This window comes from Xiphias gladius, chromosome 7, assembly GCF_016859285.1.
Source record: "Xiphias gladius isolate SHS-SW01 ecotype Sanya breed wild chromosome 7, ASM1685928v1, whole genome shotgun sequence".
Taxonomy (NCBI): domain Eukaryota; kingdom Metazoa; phylum Chordata; class Actinopteri; order Istiophoriformes; family Xiphiidae; genus Xiphias; species Xiphias gladius.
Window position 1 is genome coordinate 14,334,885 of NC_053406.1, and position 18,483 is coordinate 14,353,367.

The 18,483-nt window shown below is 42.5% G+C and overlaps 1 protein-coding gene across 2 annotated transcripts; it reads right to left on the bottom strand.

Moving 5' to 3' along the window:
* Window positions 1-177: 177 nt before the first annotated feature.
* On the bottom strand, window positions 178-17,942 carry prpf8 (pre-mRNA processing factor 8). 2 transcript variants are annotated; one of them, XM_040130175.1, is made up of 43 exons: window positions 17,685-17,941; window positions 16,919-17,039; window positions 16,636-16,804; window positions 16,217-16,381; window positions 15,840-16,058; window positions 15,519-15,731; window positions 15,256-15,381; window positions 14,955-15,060; window positions 14,416-14,606; window positions 14,134-14,253; window positions 13,825-14,014; window positions 13,410-13,529; window positions 12,898-13,032; window positions 12,624-12,753; window positions 12,317-12,513; window positions 11,922-12,128; window positions 11,100-11,263; window positions 10,859-10,985; window positions 10,184-10,376; window positions 9,797-9,984; window positions 9,289-9,527; window positions 9,046-9,192; window positions 8,686-8,896; window positions 8,421-8,537; window positions 8,076-8,323; window positions 7,785-7,964; window positions 7,496-7,631; window positions 6,899-7,068; window positions 6,563-6,692; window positions 6,282-6,428; window positions 5,938-6,098; window positions 5,591-5,782; window positions 4,833-5,070; window positions 4,482-4,610; window positions 3,993-4,106; window positions 3,688-3,861; window positions 3,161-3,354; window positions 2,736-2,975; window positions 2,449-2,590; window positions 2,129-2,269; window positions 1,842-1,981; window positions 1,282-1,484; window positions 178-828 (listed from the first exon to the last, which is right to left on the bottom strand). In XM_040130175.1, the coding sequence occupies exons 2-43, from the start codon at window positions 17,025-17,027 to the stop codon at window positions 674-676; spliced, it is 7,017 nt and encodes a 2,338-aa protein (XP_039986109.1). In that variant the 5' UTR covers window positions 17,028-17,039; window positions 17,685-17,941; the 3' UTR covers window positions 178-673. The 2 variants fall into 2 exon arrangements, with proteins under 2 accessions (XP_039986109.1, XP_039986107.1); XM_040130173.1 differs by having other exon boundaries at window positions 674-828; window positions 16,919-17,036; window positions 17,685-17,942.
* Between the last annotated feature and the right edge of the window lie 541 nt (window positions 17,943-18,483).

Below are 18,483 nucleotides of genomic sequence, written 5' to 3' on the forward strand. Positions count from 1 at the left end.
GAAATCAAACCAATCTGAGTCCATTACTGGAGGCCATACGGACCTCCGGCCTCTCTGAGGAGGGAAGCAAGCCGAAAAAGTCCTCCAGTGCCTCACATGTACATTTTTAGGAAAAAACAAACAAAACAAAAAACATTACAATAGGAGCAGATTACAATATCACATGGCACATGTTCATAAAAATGGTGAACTTTATTTAAACCCAAGCTACAATGTCACAGGGTGTATGGTACAACATAGTAACGAGGAATCACTGGCATGAAAATACAACTTTCATTTTTCAAAGAGCTAAGGGGAAGTAAGTCTACCCTTTTGAAACAAGGTCAATTTTCAAATATTACAGTGAAGTATTGCATACTGAAAACTACACGCAATGCACACATGCTTAAATGTACCAGAAGCCACAAAATCAAAGACATACTTAACGGCGCTTTACTGAAACATGGGGGGAGACAGAGTGGGGAACCAAAAAAAAAAAAAAAAAACTTTTGTAGAAAATATCAAAAAAATTAACAGCTTCCTAAAACATCCTAAAGCCTTTACATAGAAATTTCCAAACATCACAGTTAAATGTGTTCAAAAGAAAAATATTACAAGGACTGTTCTGGACTGGCTCCGCATGATTCTGTTAGAGCTATCTACAAAATGTAAATCAAGAGCAGGGCATCGACGCTCAACCAAACATGTCCTCACGGTCGGCGTTGTAGATCTCACCCTCCTGCAGTGAGGCAAAGTTTAGGAAGTGCGAGGGCCGATGGACTTCATGGTAGAACTCTTTGGGGTTGGCCAGCTGCAGGTCGTACTTCATGTTGGGATCATGCCGCACCCCTGTTGCAAGGCAAGTTAAAATGGTTATATAGAGTCACCTAATTCTACCAATGCTGTACGTATTCTACAGCCTGGTGCCAGTGGTTTGAACACTCTGACATGCGCGACTCAAGTATGACAGTCTTGCCTTAAGTCACTGTTTATAACATTTAAACAACAAGATACTGAGCATTAGTCAGAGGAATGAAAAGGCTATTTGCACTTCCACACGACAGTGATAGATTTTCAGCTGTGAAGCAGAGCTGCACAGTAAAAAATCAATCAAACACACAGGGGGACAGATGCATGCTACCGATTTCTGACACAAATGAAAACAAATGGCAGTATTAGGGATATTACATATGTGACCCGACAGCTTCAAACTCTGCTTTAAAGCAGAATTACTAAGGGTCATCTAATAAAGAGTATAAAGAAAAGTTCATCTAATGAAAATAAAAACTATTAGGTACTGACCCATGAAGTTGTAGTTCCAGGAGACTTGGCCAGGCACCATGAAGAACCCCAGGAAGCGATCAGAGAGCAGCATCTGCACTCTTTCATAGTGGGAAGGCAGGTAACCTTTAGGGTTGTTGCCCTTGTCTGTGTTCTGACGACCCCACTCGTAGCCACTGGGCGTCAGCTTGTAGGCTGTGAGCGTGCACGAGCCTGGAGTGAAGCTGAAAACCAGAGGTAAAATGTATTTAAATACCAGTCAATTTCCTATTACAGCACTGAAAAGTAAGACAATGACGTATTTGTGACATTGTAATAGACTTTTTCAGTGTGAGCCATTTTTTATGCTATGCTTTTGTTTGTAATTATAGTGAATATCAAGCTGCCTAGAGTTAACATGCAAAAAAAAAAAAAAAAAAAAAATCCTTGCATAAGCTCTACTTTCATTTAAAGCCTGACATTTAAAAGCATACTGTACATTAACTGCTAGGATGCAGAAAGTTGTTCCAGATTTTACTTACTAGAGTCACACAAATCCTGCTTCGATAGACAGACAGCAGGTGTCTTCTACTGAAACCTACCTGCAAGTGATGATGATGGTCTTTTCTCCATCCCAGGAGGGGTTGTCAGCCATGATCTTGGCATGGGTAGTGACGTCCTGCGGGGACAGCTGGGGCGACTCATTAGGCTGGGTGTGGATCCAGCCGAGGGGCTCCATTTCCTATTTAAGTAAAGAAGTTAAAAATTGCTGGAACCAAAGAAACTCTCTTGTAACAGTTTTTAAGTTACAACAGGAGCTGGTACAACTAATGAGCATCCATAGTAAAACGATGAGGTGGAACATTTTCTCACACTGCATGCATCTTACTTTAAGGTATTCATGACCAGGCAGCTGGTTGGGCAGGTGGACAGTTTGATGCGTCCCCCATTGTGGCACCATAACGATACAACGGATCTCCTTCACCTGGGGGTTGTCCGGTGGGCTGGTGCCATACAGGTAGCCTGCAATCTGGAACAACGCGGTGCACGGTCATAACACGCTCAATAACGACAGAACCAGTTTGTTTCTTTACTTTGCACACGTGATGGAGGAGGGATGTAGTACTATGCAGCAGCAGTAATTTTGACTAACACATACATTCAGAGACAGTTGACAGACATTAAGTGCAGTGATATGGATACATGTACCTGTGCTCGTAGATCTGAGATGCAGATGAACTTCTTGAGGACGTTCTTGGGCAGGATGTAGGTGTAACCCGTTTCCTTGATGTCATCAGATGACACGTAGATGTGGTTGGTTCGGAGATGGAGGTTGGCAGCAGAAATGGCCCTGACAGGTGACGAACAAGGCTCATTAAAGCCAACTGAGATCGAAACCATAATAGCTAAAATTATGACTGTCTAGGAAACTGTTTACTACAATTCACAATAAAAAAACAAAAAACAAATTCTGAAGCTAAACTCTGCCTGCATACCTCACTCTCCACTCAGTCTTGGATGAGAAGGTCTGGGTCTCGTAGTTGGAGGTGGTAGAGGTGATGATCTCGTCGCCATGCTTGTTGACAGTGCGGGTCTGTGTGGCCGTGAGCTGCGACTGCTCTTTGGTCTGTTTCTCAATCTCTGCAATTTGCTGGCGCTGCTGTGACGGAGCGGAGATCTCCATACCCAGGATGATGTCACGGATCTCAGACTGGGTCAGTGAGGCCACATTCACACTGGAGGGAGAGAGGAGAAGCACTACTAAATGCAAGTCTGATTTTATTCTGTTTAATTAAATAACCATACAAAAAAAAAAAATTTGTATCCTAAAAAACTGCAGTCCCAACATACTGACGATAATTATCATGGCTACATACGGCCTTTTTCAAATGCAAGAAAATGAATACCAAACAATACTTACTTGTTCTTTTTGCCATAATCGGCCAGAATGAGATCCTTGAGTTGCACTTCCACCTTGATCCACTCCTCGTCAGTGAGCGTAGGCCAAATGTGATGGGGCTCAGTGATAGTTGTCTTGTCAGGCTTCAGGATCACCTTGGCACGGTCGTTGTTGACATGGAGCGCTCTGAGGATCAGGATGAGTCGGGAGAAGGCCTAGAGATGGAGCAGACCACACAAACTGTTTACACTGGGGAGTAAGTTCATGTCACCAACGATAAATGTCCTCTAATCAGTTTTGTTGGGAAATCCGCTTGGATCAGCTCAGGTATCCATGACAACCACATGGACATGTTCGTCTTGTAATCATTATTTATGTTGGTAAATAAGCACAGATGCTTTCTAACAGCTTGATATAGTGTTACAGTTTCCCTGTGGAATCAAACATAAAAACAGAAGAACTTCCATAGAGATGCATACGGTGATGCAAATTTAATACGATCCATTTAATCCTGGTGTGAATCTCTTGTGGGAGGGAGTGAAACTCACTGTGTAAGACGAGATGGTCTTGAGCCAGTCGTCATAGAGGTTGAACAGCACCATCTGAGGCTCTGTAGCCTTTAGGATCAGGTCTCCAAACTTCTCCACCTTCAGACAGGCCTGGAAGGGCAGCTGCAACTCAGAGCCCTTGATCACAATGTTGGGGAAGTCAAGCAAGTGGACCTGCATGAAGAAAACAATGGTATTAGAACAGGAAAGCACTGGAGTGTGTATCAAACTTTCAGAAATGACACTGAGATGATACATCAAGGCTTGTCATTATGACAGCAGTTCTTAGCATGACAGAGTCTCACCTCCAGAGGGTCCAACATGCCCTTCCTGGTTACAATGATCTGTTTCGGCTGCTCTTCCACGGGCAGGGAGCGAATCAGGGCAGCCACTTCTTCAGCTGTCTTCCATTTGGCCAGCTACAGAGATAAAACAAGAATGAAGCAGGAATTAACAACTTTAGTAAAACTAACAGTGTGTTATAGTCAACTAGCAATGACAAGACAACAAATCATTCATTCTGGCTATGAAATTTCTGATTTAGCTGCAATTTTTCTGTAATGCAAAAAGGAGCAAAACAAACGTGGAACAAAACACAGACAAAATATAAAAAAAACAATGACAGTAAGAGGCCTTTTCCCTCAACACATGATTCAAAACTAACCATAGTAAGAGTTTGTACTAAGAAAAAATGAGGACTCAAAATCACTAAAACACAATACGAATCAGAATAAACACCTCAAAAATCAGAACTGGTGATTATGAAAGTAAGTAGCGGTAGAGCACTGCTGTACCTGTCCCAGACGTTTCTGTCCAGCCCACACAGATGTGTGAATGATCTTGAGGAAGAGCTGACCAGTCCTGGGGTTGAAGATGAAAATAGCGCCATTGATGGGCTTTGTGGTCAAGTTACCCTCAAAGGTCTGTTGAGATAGACGAGGAAAACGTGTGACTAAATTCAGTTTCAATTTTTTTATATTACTATGGGAAAGCAACATATTCAGATACTATTTCCACATTAAGGTACAGACATTCTAAAACAAATGGTGCATTGTTTGGACACAACAAATCTTCGTTGAATTATATTGAGGGGGGAAAAAAAACAAAACAAAAACAACCAAAAAACAAAAACGTTCACCCCTCACCTTGTGGATGGTGACACGGTAGACATTGGTGTCATCCACAAACCAAATGATCTGGTTGGAGAAGAGTTCACCATAGTTCTGTGAGGACAGGTAGGGCTCAGTGGGCTCTGAAGAGTACAGCTGCAGACCTTTGCGGATGCGCTCCCTGAGCACGTACAGGGCAGGGTTGGCCTTCATGATCTTAGCCATGGCCTGCTGGATCAGAGGCTTGCTTCCAGGGAACCAGTTACCATAAGCACTACAGAAAGAGAACAATTAAAATACAGGGTTCAGAGCTAAATTGATACTGTTCTTTGGTTTTGTCTCTGATGACTTCCAAAGGAAAACGCTCCTTGGGAAAGTCAGTGCACATCCACCCAACAACACTGTCTGAGCTGATGTAAGTTTTGTCGACAGTTGTGTTCATGTACAACAGCTTAGGAAGCAAGTGTGAAAACTTGATAGTCTGCCCCAGAACATATTTGTGGACATGAACAAGTGGATGCCAAAATTCCAGCTGTCAAGCCTTTGCATGACAATTTTCTAGTTTATTTTTAGACACCGGTAATGCACTAGGGCTCACTTTAATCATCAGAGTAAACTGATGAAAAAGATGAAATCTGATGATTCACATTATACTTATTGTGACATCATATTATTTATATATCTGCTACAACAAAGAATGAACAATCAAGCAAATGCTAATCTAAGACGATCACGAAGCATTTAATATTGGCCATCATAACTGGTCACACATCCATGCTTGAAAGGATCCTAACCTGTGGAGGTTGTAAGCTAGGTCGATAGCAATGAGCACCCCGGTGGGGGAGGGGTAGATACTCATGTTGTCGGTGGTGTAGTCCAGGAACTTGGCCCTGGCGTAGCGCTCGATGTCATGTGAGTCGTAGTCACCCCAGCGGAGCTGGATGTCAATCCAGTACTTTTGTGTGGTGGTGCTGTCCATCACGTCCCTGTAAGAGGAGTTGAACATTTTTATTCATATGGAGGCTAAACATACTGCCTTTAGAACACTTTCATTATGAAAGGTCACATAGCACATATAAACACTTTTCCCCTGCAGGTAATCATATACTGAGTCATGCACATATTGGTCCAAAAGTCATACTTTGAGTCAGCAAGCAGAGACGGTCGAGAGACATTCCACTTGTATGATGCAAAGAGGAGGATGTCCGCACAGGATGAGTTCATCTTGTACGACTTCCTAGGGTGGATAGTCTCCTTCTGCACCGTCTCGATCTCCAGAGCATCCAGCTCCTGGTCAAACACCTGAAAACAAACAAAAATAAATAAAAGTTATTCACATTGTGGGAAGAACAAGCCTATAGGAATGGTTAACTTTGATTTACTGTATTATTTTAACATATAAATAGAGTTTTTAAAGATGTTATAACCCCCTTGTACTGCAGATTGAAAACCAGGTCCATAACAGGGTTAAAGGACAGAACTTACCTGACAGAGATCCATGACAATGCTCTCATGAATCTTCTGCCACAAGTGAGCCCTGAAGATCTGGATGAGGGAGATCTTCAGTGTAGGGATCTTTCCATGCATGAAGATTCCTGTCAGGTCAAGTTGCACCTGGAAACCCACGTACACCTAAAAACAAAAACAGGATATAAACGTTAAGCCAGTGCAGAAGTGCTAAACTCTTGAGGCACTCTTTACCTTTTCTACCACAACAGCAAAATTAAATGATCTGGTCAGAGTTTTCAACTGATGGTCGTACTAACATTGGCTCTGTTGATGGTGGGTGACCACCAAAGTGTGAAGCGACGGTTGGGGATTTGGTTGAGACCAGACCTCTGGGCATTGGTCAGCTTCTTCCATTTCATGGACTCCTCAAAGCCACTGGCCTTCTCCCTAAAGCCCAGAAACACAGTTGATTCTGTTTTAATGAACTGGATTACATGTAAAATGAAACCTTGGCAAGTTTACACTCAGAGGGAAATAGAAACAAAGTAATGCAAGTATAAAAAATTGTTTTGGTGATTATTTAGATTTTTTTTTGTTGATCAAAAGCAACCCCTATTTCCCAAAAAGCATTCTTAATGTCATAATGCTCTCACCAGAAGAGACCCTCCCAGGTAGGAAAATAAGTGCCTTTGAAGAGTGTGTGTTCCAGGATGCCCTCCACACCACCCAGAGCCTGGATCATGTCTGTGCGATAGTTGTTCAGGTTCCACAGTTTGCCATCGTGCCTCTGGTGGGTCCACCAGAAGGGATTCTGCTTCAGCACCTGCAATCAATCAAGACAGGGAGGGACATCAATACATGTGTGTTTTTATAGCTAAATGTTAAATACATATTACATATTAGAATATTAACATACTACATTTCAATATGTTAACATTACCAACTGTAATCTTTTTGGTATGGTAATGTAAGTATTAAAGTTATAACAACTGATGCCTACTACATCTGGGGCTGACAGAGTATAGCTAGCCTTTCCTTTGGCTCAAAATTCAGGACAAACTTTACATTGTTTTCCTTGGGAAAATCCTCAAAAGTGCCACAAGGAAGGCTTTAGACTTTTAATCTTCATGGGTTAAGCATATAGCATATCCGAATTATTAAAAGACATCCTATTATTATTATCATCATTATCATCATCATCATTATGATTATTATTACTGCCCATCAACACATCAGGGTCTCCATATTACCTGGTACTGTTTGAAATCTGTCCTGACTCTCCAGCCTTTGTCATAAGCCAGTGTGTGTCTGTCCTTCTGGAAAAGTGTGTTGATACGGGGGATTCCTCTGTCCCATGAGTCTTCCAAATCTTCCAGGGTGAGGCGCCTAAAACACAGAAAACACACTGCTATTTGCCTCGTCTAGTTTCAGCTCTCATTTGTTAAAAATAAATGCATATTAGATCAGTGTAGAGCAGCATAGCTTTGTGTGTGTCTCTAACATATGTCAGCACTGCCAAGTGGATCCATTTAGCCTTGCCTGTTCTGGGCGATGGCCTCCTGTCTCTTGAGTGCGTACTCGGCCCAGACCCTCTGAGAGTCGATGAACTCACTCTCCCATGGCTGAATGTAACGATACAAGTTAGGAATCAACTGGTCCTCTTCGTGACTCATTCCAGACCTAAAGTGGGTGATGCCCACATCTGTCTGCTTGGACCACCTGGTAAAGAGAGAAGAAATGACCAATTTGATGTGGCACCACGGCTAAATGAATTTACGAGAAATCTACTGACAAGAGGTAAAATGAAGACAGATCGGCATGCTGACTTACCGCAGGTCTGACTGTGGGATGAGCACGTGGCCCATGGACAGCATGCCAAGGCCGCCCAGCTCTTTCGGAGTGTAGAACACTACAGGAGGGAAGCGGCTAGGCATTTTGGAGTTGAGGCCGATCTTGATACGCGTCTGGATCTTGTTCTCACACTTCACCAGCAGGTCCAGGAGCTCCTGGGTGTTGACCACAGCTTCACGGAAGTACGTCATCAAGCCGATCAGAGCCGTGTTCCATTTGTTCACGATCTGGAGGTAAAGAATGGACATGCTGAAATATTCTGACAAGGTAATTACTCATTTGATTTATCCATCTAGTGTTTTCGGGATAAAGTTGTCTGCTGACCTTTGTGAATGTGGTGGATCCAGAGGCCATCAGGATCTGACGCACTCTGTTGTGGAAGCGCTGCATTGATTCATCATCCACGCGCAGGAAACATTGTGCTGTCCTCTCTTTGGTTACCTACACATGCAATTACAGTGTGAGAACTTGGTATCAGGAATGTGATCATGACCATTTGAAAAAATAAAGCATTAATAATTCTTTTAAAAGATGCAAGTATCTGTCCTGTGCTGGAATATTGATCTAATTTTGGGCTTTAGTTCCTCACCTCATTCTGCAGGTTCCAGACACCATCCTTGTGAGTAAACTCCTCATAGCTGGTGCGGCACTTGGGGAGGATGCGGCACTCAAAACCACACATGTTGAAGAGCAGGTTGGGGTTGTCTTTGCTGTAGACCGAAACAAAGCTGTTCTCCCATTGGACAGTGGTCACAGACCTGGGCAGACGATTTTTGATGTCCCAGAACACTGCACGTCCACTGGGGAAAAGAGATTAGAAAAGTTAGGGGCTATTTGTCTCAAACTCTAAGGCAGTTTGGTTGAATAAGTATAATGTTCAACACAGAATAAGATTTAATAGCCCAATAAAGTACTAGTTTACGAGTCACAGTCTTGAGGTGGAACTCACAGATTGACATCGTGCTTCATCAGTCTCATGCGGGCATCACGGGGCCAGCACTTCTTGTTGTTGTAACCCACGATGTTCTCATTGTTGGGGTCTGGGTGCTCCGTCAGATACCTCTGAATCAGATCCCTGGCCTCATCAGCAGAGAACCTGGAGGAGAAAAATTCCTTTTTTTATTTTTACTTATTCTCACTCTTTCACACCATTATAAAGGGTTTTCTTATAATTTTAGTGATTCAATCCTACCTGAAGAAGATGTGGATGCGGTCGATGTAGCGGCAGTACAGCCGGATTGGGTGGGCGCTTTCTGTGGCCGTGTCTTGGAAACTGAGGAAGTCATTTGGCATCTGAGGTGGACCGGCCATCTCACTGGCACGGTGCAAGCCCAGCACCAGCAGGTCCATCACCAGGCCGTAGTACTGTACAATGAACGAGGCAAACTGGAGCCCCCTGATGATGCCATAGGAGTTGGTGTGGTTCATGTCCTATTCAGACAAAAAGACAGGAGACAGAGTGGAAAACATATTAGATCAAATAGCTGTAAAAAAAACAAAAAAAACAAAAAAAAAAAAACACCATAAATACATCAAAATGGGAAATATGTTCTTAAACAGTAATTCAATTATGTATAAAATCAAGTATGTCTAGACACCGACATAGATATGACTTTTTTGAGAGTTGTAAGGATTCATGTATAAAGATTAAACAAGAAAAAAAAAAAAAAATCAGATCTAAAATGAATGAGCGCGTTTACCTTGTAGTTGATGACCACGTTGTTCTTGGCTGTCATGTAATCAGCGATGTTGTGGTCGACAATAAGACGCAGCAGCCTGTTGAGCAATGTCAGATCAATCTTTTCATACATCTTCTCATAGCGGGACTCCAGCATCACGTTGCACTCTCCCTCCGCCGTCTCCCAAACGTCCTGCAAGTTGTTGATGCCTGAGGGGAATAAATAAAAAGCCCTTAGATAAAGCTTGAAAGTTGTTCATGCTAACATAGTGCGATCATCAGATTTGGAGACCATGTTATTAACAGAAGTGACTGTTTGATGCCAACTAAATTAGGTATTAGACAATAAGATGTGGAGTCATACAATAATAACTCTATTATTGGTTCTTTCCAATATAACAAGCCTGACCTTGGCACCACTTGTAGACCAGCAGTGGTGGTGGTTCGGTGTCAGCAGGTTTGATCCAGGGTGGGAACAGGCGTCGCTTGTCTGCCTCATACCACAGGTACTGGTCCAGGTAGGCATCAGTGATCTTTTCCAGGGGCTCCACATCATACACAGGCACCAGGTGGCTGTACAAGTCCATGAACTCGATACCCACCTGCAAAAAAAGAAAACATTCTGAGACGGACAGAGCAATCGAATATGATGGGTAAGAGACATGTTTACGACAGTAAAATCAAGGAAATTCTATGCTACAACAGTCAACTTATAGCAAACATTTCTTGCCTGCATTGGTGTACAAAAAATTATGCTGTTGACATTACTACTCAGTCAATTTGTCTATAAGGCCTCACATTATTTTGAGGTCTCAGGTCACTTTTTTCTCCTGCCAACAATTCAATGACAAGTTAGGTAAGCAGGAGTAATCCATAAACGATAAATACTGTAATTTTTTTCCTCTAAAACTTGTTTTTACCTCTGTATTGTTTGAAAACTGACCTTTGTAATACAAAGAGAAATGAGTTTTCAATCAGTGCTCTGTCCTTCCAATTCCATATCATGTTTAAAAGGACAAACTTCACTGTTTTTCATTCTGTGAAGGTCAATTTCAAAGAAGTATCTGCATATCTTGGTCCTGACCTCTTTGAAGGCTCTCTGTGTGAGCAGGTGACGTTTGATCCTGGACAAGGCCTCGTGAGGATTGTCGTAAGCCTGCTCAATAAGCCCCAGCTCCTCCCTCTGACTCTGGTTCAGACGAGACTTCACACTAGGAGACACAAAAACAAACTGAATAATGTGGAAATACACATTTTGGCAGCTGCGTTGCCTGGTATGATTACATTTTTGCTGATAAAGTTAGCAATGTTCTAAGCATGTTTACCTGTATGCTTCCTTGAGCCTCTCCAAGGCCAGGATGAGCAGCTTGGTGTCATGTTTGTAGGACAGAGGAGGGAAGGGGATGGGCGAGAACCGACGACTCTCCAGCCAGTGAACGGTGGTGGTGTAAATGGCTACTGCCTCTTCAGCGGTGATGTAGGGGCCATCCTGTATGCAGAGCATATACACTTCAATAAAAACTAGGACTTAAGTAACTTGGATACAAAACTGCAATGGCACTAATTTATATAATTTAGTATATTGTGTATTAAGTTGTTATTAGCAAATATAGTGGGAAATTACGACAGGTTAATGATAAGGAAAATGTTAATGTTATAACAGTGTCAATAATGAAAAGAACCAATATCTGAATGGTGAAGGGAAAACTGCAGCTGCAGCCAGTGATAAATAAAAGTGCCACCATTCATTTTAATATTCCTCCAGTTCTTACGCACAGGCAAGCAGACCAATGCAAGTGCGCCTTTGTAAGAGGAGCTCATTCAAAACGTCACTGGGAATTTGTTGTGAAGGAATTATATTTATTTTTCTCCAGCTGTCAAAGGAAGGAGCTTGTCAATTAGCTGCACCTACTAGGTTATTACTAGTAAATGCAGAGTTGGCCAATTTCTTTAAAGTTCCCAAAAAGCGTAGGTAGGTAGGTAGGTAGGTAGAGAGATAGAGAGATAGAGAGATAGAAAGAGAAAGACACACACACACACACACACACACACACACACACACACACACACACACACACACACACACACACACACACACACCAGATTCTGCTTTTCATTTAGTGGAAAGGAGAGACTGTGTGTGTTACCTTAAGGTAGTTGTGCTGTCTCTCCTGCTCAGCTTTCAGGTACAGACGGGTCAGTCTGCCCAGGTTCTTCTTGCACACTGTCTTGTCTACAGTGGCTCCACGACGGATTCGCTCACGGTTGTAGTGGGCCGTGTTGGTCCACCAGTCAGCTTTGGCCTTCACGTAGCGCAGGATCATGTTCTCAATGGGAGTCGGCAGGCCTGGCACCTGAAACGATGGGGGGGGAAAAAAAAAATTAAGATTTAGTATTTTATTCATTCTTACGCATCACTGTTTCAACCACTATTGTTCAGGAAAATATTGTACATTATTATTTCTAACCACAACTAGTTCATATGCCAGAACTTCAGGGTAAGTTGTCTTTATCAACTAAATTATCTCTTTGATGCACTGACCTTCCAAGGGATGTTGGCCTTCCAGCACCTCCAGGACTCACTAAGGTGCTGCAGGATGGTCCTGGCCTTGTTCTGTTTGATACCCTCAGGCATCATGTCCAAGATGTCATGCATCACTGCAGCACGCAGCTCAAGGTCAAAGTGAGACTCCACACGCTGTTTGGTCACTGTCTTGGCTACGCCCTTGGAGTGACGTCCTGTGGAGGTAATAAAAAAAAAAATTAAACGCTGATGCTTAAACTGGCATAGTTTTACGCAAACAAATACCTCTGAGTGTGTGCATCATACCACTCGTGCATATGCATACCTTCAAACTGCCTGGCCAGCAGATTCCCCAGCCATCTCTCCAACAGTGGAGTGATGCCCCTCATGAAGAACAGCCACACTCTCCAACCGGGAGCCCAAAAGCCACAACCTGGACCCTTGCCCACAGGACCCTGATCAAACAAGCACACACAGACATGCCCAAACATGAAGTCAACTTTAGGTACAGAGTGTGTATGATTCTCAATCTTTGATATGGATGCTGAATTTTAATCCTCAAACACTTGGCAGATCAACCACACAGTGTATGTACTTACAGTGTTGAACCGGTAGTAGATGAGATGCTTCAGGTCTTTGCACATCCTGATTTGCCTCATCAGCTTGTACTTGTAGCGGTACATGCCTGTCAGTTGACCCACATGAGCGAAGATGTACTGCAGTCCATCAGCCAGCTATAATACAGAGATACCGTTCAGAGATTAGCCACGTGTGAAATGACTATGTCCAACTAATGTTAAAAACAACACCACCACTGAAACCAATACAAAAAAGTGATAACACTTTCTCAAGAACAAGAAAGGACAAACTTTACAAAATAAAACACTTCTCAAAACCATTTAATGTCATAAAAAGTACATCCTTGTATTTTACATTGCAAGTAATTAAACTGTTAGTACCCTTGTCTTGTGAAAGTAAAACCATGCTCTAAACAATGTTCTCTGTGGCTCTATTTGTCCAGTTGCTGAAATTGCAATTCCAGAAGGAGGCAAGTTTAGCTAGGCTTCAAATGAGATGGGATGCACTGTGCAAAGTATGCAGCTGAACTAACCTGGAAAGCGTCAACGTTTCCCAGTCTGTACTGTACGTGACTGTCCACCACCAGCTTGCTGAGACGCAGCACCTCTCTGCACAGATGGAAGGCATTGCCGAATCGGGACTTCTTTCGCTCCTGTGGAACACAAACGAGAACAAATTGGTCAGTTAACACTGGTTACATCATCAGAGAAAACAGTGCAACATTGTTAAACAACAAAGAGTGAGTATAAACTGCATTTTAGCTCTACAGAAATGATGGCATAACTAAAACAGAAACATCTCATCAAGTCTTTTTAAGCATAATACCTTGAACAATGGGAGTAATCACAGATTCTGAGAAAGACAAACTCTTAAAGCTTAATATTCACGTCACTTCATACTACGTCAAACAAGTTAACCAAAAGATGGATCTGCTATGGAGCTTGTACCTTTGTGGTCAGTGTCTTGACAGGCTTCAGGTTGAAGTTGTAGTCGAGATGCAGGTAGTTGAGGTTCTTACGGTGGATAAGCAGATTGAGCATGTTGTAGCCCTGTCTGCACACCTGCAGGCCCACCTCCACCCAGTCCAACTTGGTGGACTGAAAGAACTTGGTGGCCTTGAAGGAGCGGAACAGATACCTGAAAGACAACAGAGGAAATATCTTTACTGGAAGCTACTAAATGATGAGCAAAAAAATAGCTTTAAATCGAAACACGGGTTAACAGAAAATCAAAATTAAGTGTCTAATGATGCTAACCTCTTCTTCTGAGCCTTTGGGGGTCTGTGTTTCAGAGCATTGAGTACATAGTACTTGAGCAGTTTCTGGTATGAGACACGCACTTTCACCGGCTGTCCTGCAGGGCAGTGCTCACGGTACCTGTGAAATAATTGAACACCTACCATCAAGTATCTCTTAAAAATCATCATTTTACGTCAGAATGAGATTCAATTAAATTTTCCAAAAAGCCAACCCATCTGCTTCCAATCAGTAAGTTACGACACATTTAGTCTTGTTCCAAGATGCTATTAGTTGGCTCACCAGTTCTTGATCAGGGGGATATCAATGGCACGCCGTGTGCGGCCAGATCGTAGGTTGAAGGGTCTTGGCGCCCACAGCAGAGCAATGCCATTGGCTGTGTTGTCTGTGTAGAGTGGGGTCTCTTTGAGGAAGGGCTCCACATACTCAGGAAGCTCAAACTCCTCATCGTCATCAGGCAGAGGCTCCTGACTCTGAGCAGGTAGCAAGAAGAACACAAAGACATTTATGAGTATTGACTTGTAAACAACAACAGCTATGGCTTTTTTTTTTTGGCTGGAGATTTTTACTCAAATTAACCCAAATATTATAAATTAGTAAAAGCAATATCTGAGTAGTGAGGGACCAACTGCATCTGCAGCCAGTGATAAAAGAGCCACCATTCATTTTAATATTCCTCCAGTTCTTACGCACAGGCAAGCAGACCAATGCAAGTGCGCCTTTGTAAGAGGGTGTCTTTCAAAAACTCTGCTTGGGTTTTGTATTATATTCATCTTTTCTCGGCTGCCAAAGTTGGAAGGTGGATAATCAGACACACTTACCTTGACAGAATGCCTGTGTGAAATGGGGTTGATCAGCGGGTCAAAGTAGAATGCTGGAAGATCTGGATCCTCTGTCTTGATAAACACCACATTTGGTGTGTGGTACCTGCAGAGGTAAAGTCATGAGTAATGACTAATTTCTTACAGCCAATAATAAATATATGTTACAGCAGATTTAGTAATTTGTCGAGCAAGTTCAGGGGAATTCCACATAAGTTACATCTAATTTTCTCTTTAATTATTTGAATTACTTTTCAGTGACCTACCACTTTAAGGAATAACTTGTTAATTCGCTTCTTACCAGGTGAGGTGGACGTGGTGTGGCAAGTTGTTGTACAGGTAGGGGAAAGCGATTTTGTACTCTGTCCTGATGGGCTGTCGGATGATGATTTTGTTGATGTCGTTGAACTCATTCCAGTCTTCGTCCCTGTGGAGAAACAGAGAAGGATCAGCTACGGCACAAATCATCTAGGATCTATTCTTACGTTCTGTTTTGTTTGGGATAAAACATGATTAATATTTAAACTGTAGATCTATAATTTATTAAAGGCAGGAGGTCCTTACTGGAGGTTGATGTCCCGGACCAGTGGCTCAAACTTTGGTCCACCAGGGATGGCCATATTTAAGGCCTTGGAAGTGAAAAAGGCCTTGAGGTCGAACAGATAAAAGTAATTGAAATCCACCAGGTCTGTCAGCAGCTGATTGGCCAGACGGTACAACGTGGACATCATAGGCAGTGTGAACTGCCAGCGACGGTAGGTGGTGCCATTCACAAACCTGAGGTGGGCACAATTGAATTATTGTTTGATTCTGCCAGCAACACATCATTACATTAATGTGTAAAAATTAACACATTTGTCCTTAAAGAGTGACGTGATGACTTACTTTGAAGTGTCTTTGAGGGGCTGGTGCTCATAGAACCACTCCACAACCGAACCGTCCTCCTCCGGGTCCAGCTCCATCTGGATGGCCTCCAGTGGTTCTACATCAAGGATGTTGTCAGCATAGTCCAGTGGCGGCTCCTCATCATCAAATGGTGGAAAGCGCATCCGCTTGAAGTGCCGACGATCACGCTTCTCACGACGCATCATGATCCACATGGTGCTGAGAGGAGGATAAGGGATATCACGGATTATAAATACTGTAGAAATACAGATGAGCCCAATGCACTTGATGTGCATTTTGTCTGATGAGTAAAGGAAATGTATTACAAATTACAGCATGGAGTGCCTAGTATCACTCAATACGACACTATCTCTTACCCCCATTGGGCGATGTAGACTGGTTCTATGACCCAGGGGATTTCATTCACAAATGAAATAGCTCCAGTGATGTGATAGAGGACAGGGACGTCTCGGATCTGTTCCCAAGGCATAGGCATGTTCTCCAGCAGCTTCAGCACTGCATGGGGCATGTATTTGAGGGCACTGTTCAACGAAAAGAAAGATATGGGATAAGCTATGGAAGTAGTGAGAGATGCTATCAACCAATGAGCAAACAAGTAAATATGGTTTTATAAAAACTCAAAAGCTGTGGATGAAAGCAATCTGTTTTAAGCTTAGATATGCAGTATATTCTACCTAGAGTACATCTGAAGATGTTACTCAGCTAAGAAAACATTCAGTGACTTCTATTTCCACTTTTAAATCAACCCATTTACTACTGTATGATTCATCTTTACCCAAGGTAGACCCTCTTGTCATGACGAAACTTCCTATTCGTCATGTCTCCATGGTCCCTGATGATCTTGCGGACATGCTCAGGTGGCATGTCTTCCTTCTGAGCATCCACAAAGCCGAACTTTCTCTTTTCTGAGTAGCGCTTTGCCTGCAACTGCTGCCATTTTCTTGCTGTAGAGTTGGAGGACATTTAACACATAATGACAAAATTAAACACATCCATTTATGATACAATAATTGAGCTTTACACCATGAATGTGTGGAATTTAGTGAAAGCCAACATACCTTTCTCTTGCAGCTTTTCCTCAGACATGTAGTCTGGTACCGGCACGGGAGGGGGTACACCTGGTGGCATCCCTGCAGGAACCCCTCTATAGGGGAAGGTAGCCGCCATGATGCCTCACTACTGAAAACAAACACCACACAGGGAATTACAATAAACACTGACCCTACATGTGTTAAGTCAAAAAATAAAAAATTACATTCGCATTATTACACATATAAGTCAAACTCTTCATAACATTAAACAGAATGACACCTCTGGCTGGTTCTAACGCGTCGTACTCGTTATTACCTGATACACGCATACAGTACTATACAGACTAAGCAAAATTTGAGAAACAACTCTAAAAAATTGACTTAAAAAAAATATTTTGTTGATTCGACACAAATTTTTACTCGTGTGTTGACACTGTAGAAAACATTACGAACTGACATATGTAATATTAACATTATTACTCGTTACATAGTTAACTAACTTAGCAACATGGCTTCCTGAATGGGGCATACTGCACCATTAAACAAAACTTTAACACCATTAGAATTATCTCATTACCCATTCGATAAATGTTTTCAGTGCAAACTACAACTAATGTTTGCTTTACAATAAGTTATGCACCGAGTTCGCGAAACATTAGTAAACGTTTTCAGTCTAGTTGTTGATTAGGCCAAGCGTGGAGGAAGCGGTAAGCTAGCCGACTGCTAAAATTAGCACGGCGGCTAACATCTGAATGTTAAGTAACAAGAACAGAGGACAGAAAACACAACATACCTTGCTACCTCCGCTCCCAGAGTAATTTCCTAACGCTGAAGACAACCTTATTCCGCACACAGCCGGCTACCACAACATTTCTCTTTCGAGGTTTTATGGGTTTTTTTCTGATTCCCCGTTGTGTTGGTGTGGCTTCGTGAAGCTGCACGACGAACAACGGCGGCCACACGATGAACGCACTTCACTGGAAATCACAAAACGACAGTTACGCCGGATGTAAGTATTTATCACCACTAAACACTCGGGGCACTACGTCAAAAAGATACGCAAACGTTGGATAAGCGCAATTTTGCAAATGCCCGTATGATCATGTTTCCGTTGCACTACTGCCCCCTGCAGTCTTGGAGTGCAGCTACTTCTCAGCCCCGTCCTTTACACAAGTCAATCATAAATCAATTGCGTTACAAAGGTCTGATTACTTTGGGGTTTTTTTTCAGACATGTAGTGAATATGCAGACCCATTGCACCCTGGACGCAGCCTGTTCCACCTCCTACCCTCCGATTGGCGCTACAGAACACTGTGCACCAAAACAGCCAGATACAGCAACAGTTTCCTCCCACATCCCAGCAATCTGATGATCTCTTAATAAGTCATAACATCAGGAGTAATCCCTGTGCAATAACCCTGTGATACTTAAACACCCACTGCACCTACAAATCGCATTTATATTTGTTTAAAAACTCGCGTTTTGAATTAACATGTATAGATCATCCATCACTTGTCAAATATAAATACTGGCAGGCTGTACATATTGTACATAGACTTGTATACACGTTTTTTTACAACGTACATGCACAT

Bases quoted from the DNA above. Each gene is read 5' to 3' on its own strand.
- prpf8 (XM_040130175.1), bottom strand. From the start codon at position 17,027: ATGGCGGCTACCTTCCCCTATAGAGGGGTTCCTGCAGGGATGCCACCA. The intron at 4,107-4,481 runs GTACAGCAGTGC...TTATCTCTGTAG, and splicing joins GACAGAAACGTCTGGGACAG to CTGGCCAAATGGAAGACAGC. The intron at 1,485-1,841 runs GTAGGTTTCAGT...TCTGGTTTTCAG, and splicing joins ACCATCATCATCACTTGCAG to CTTCACTCCAGGCTCGTGCA.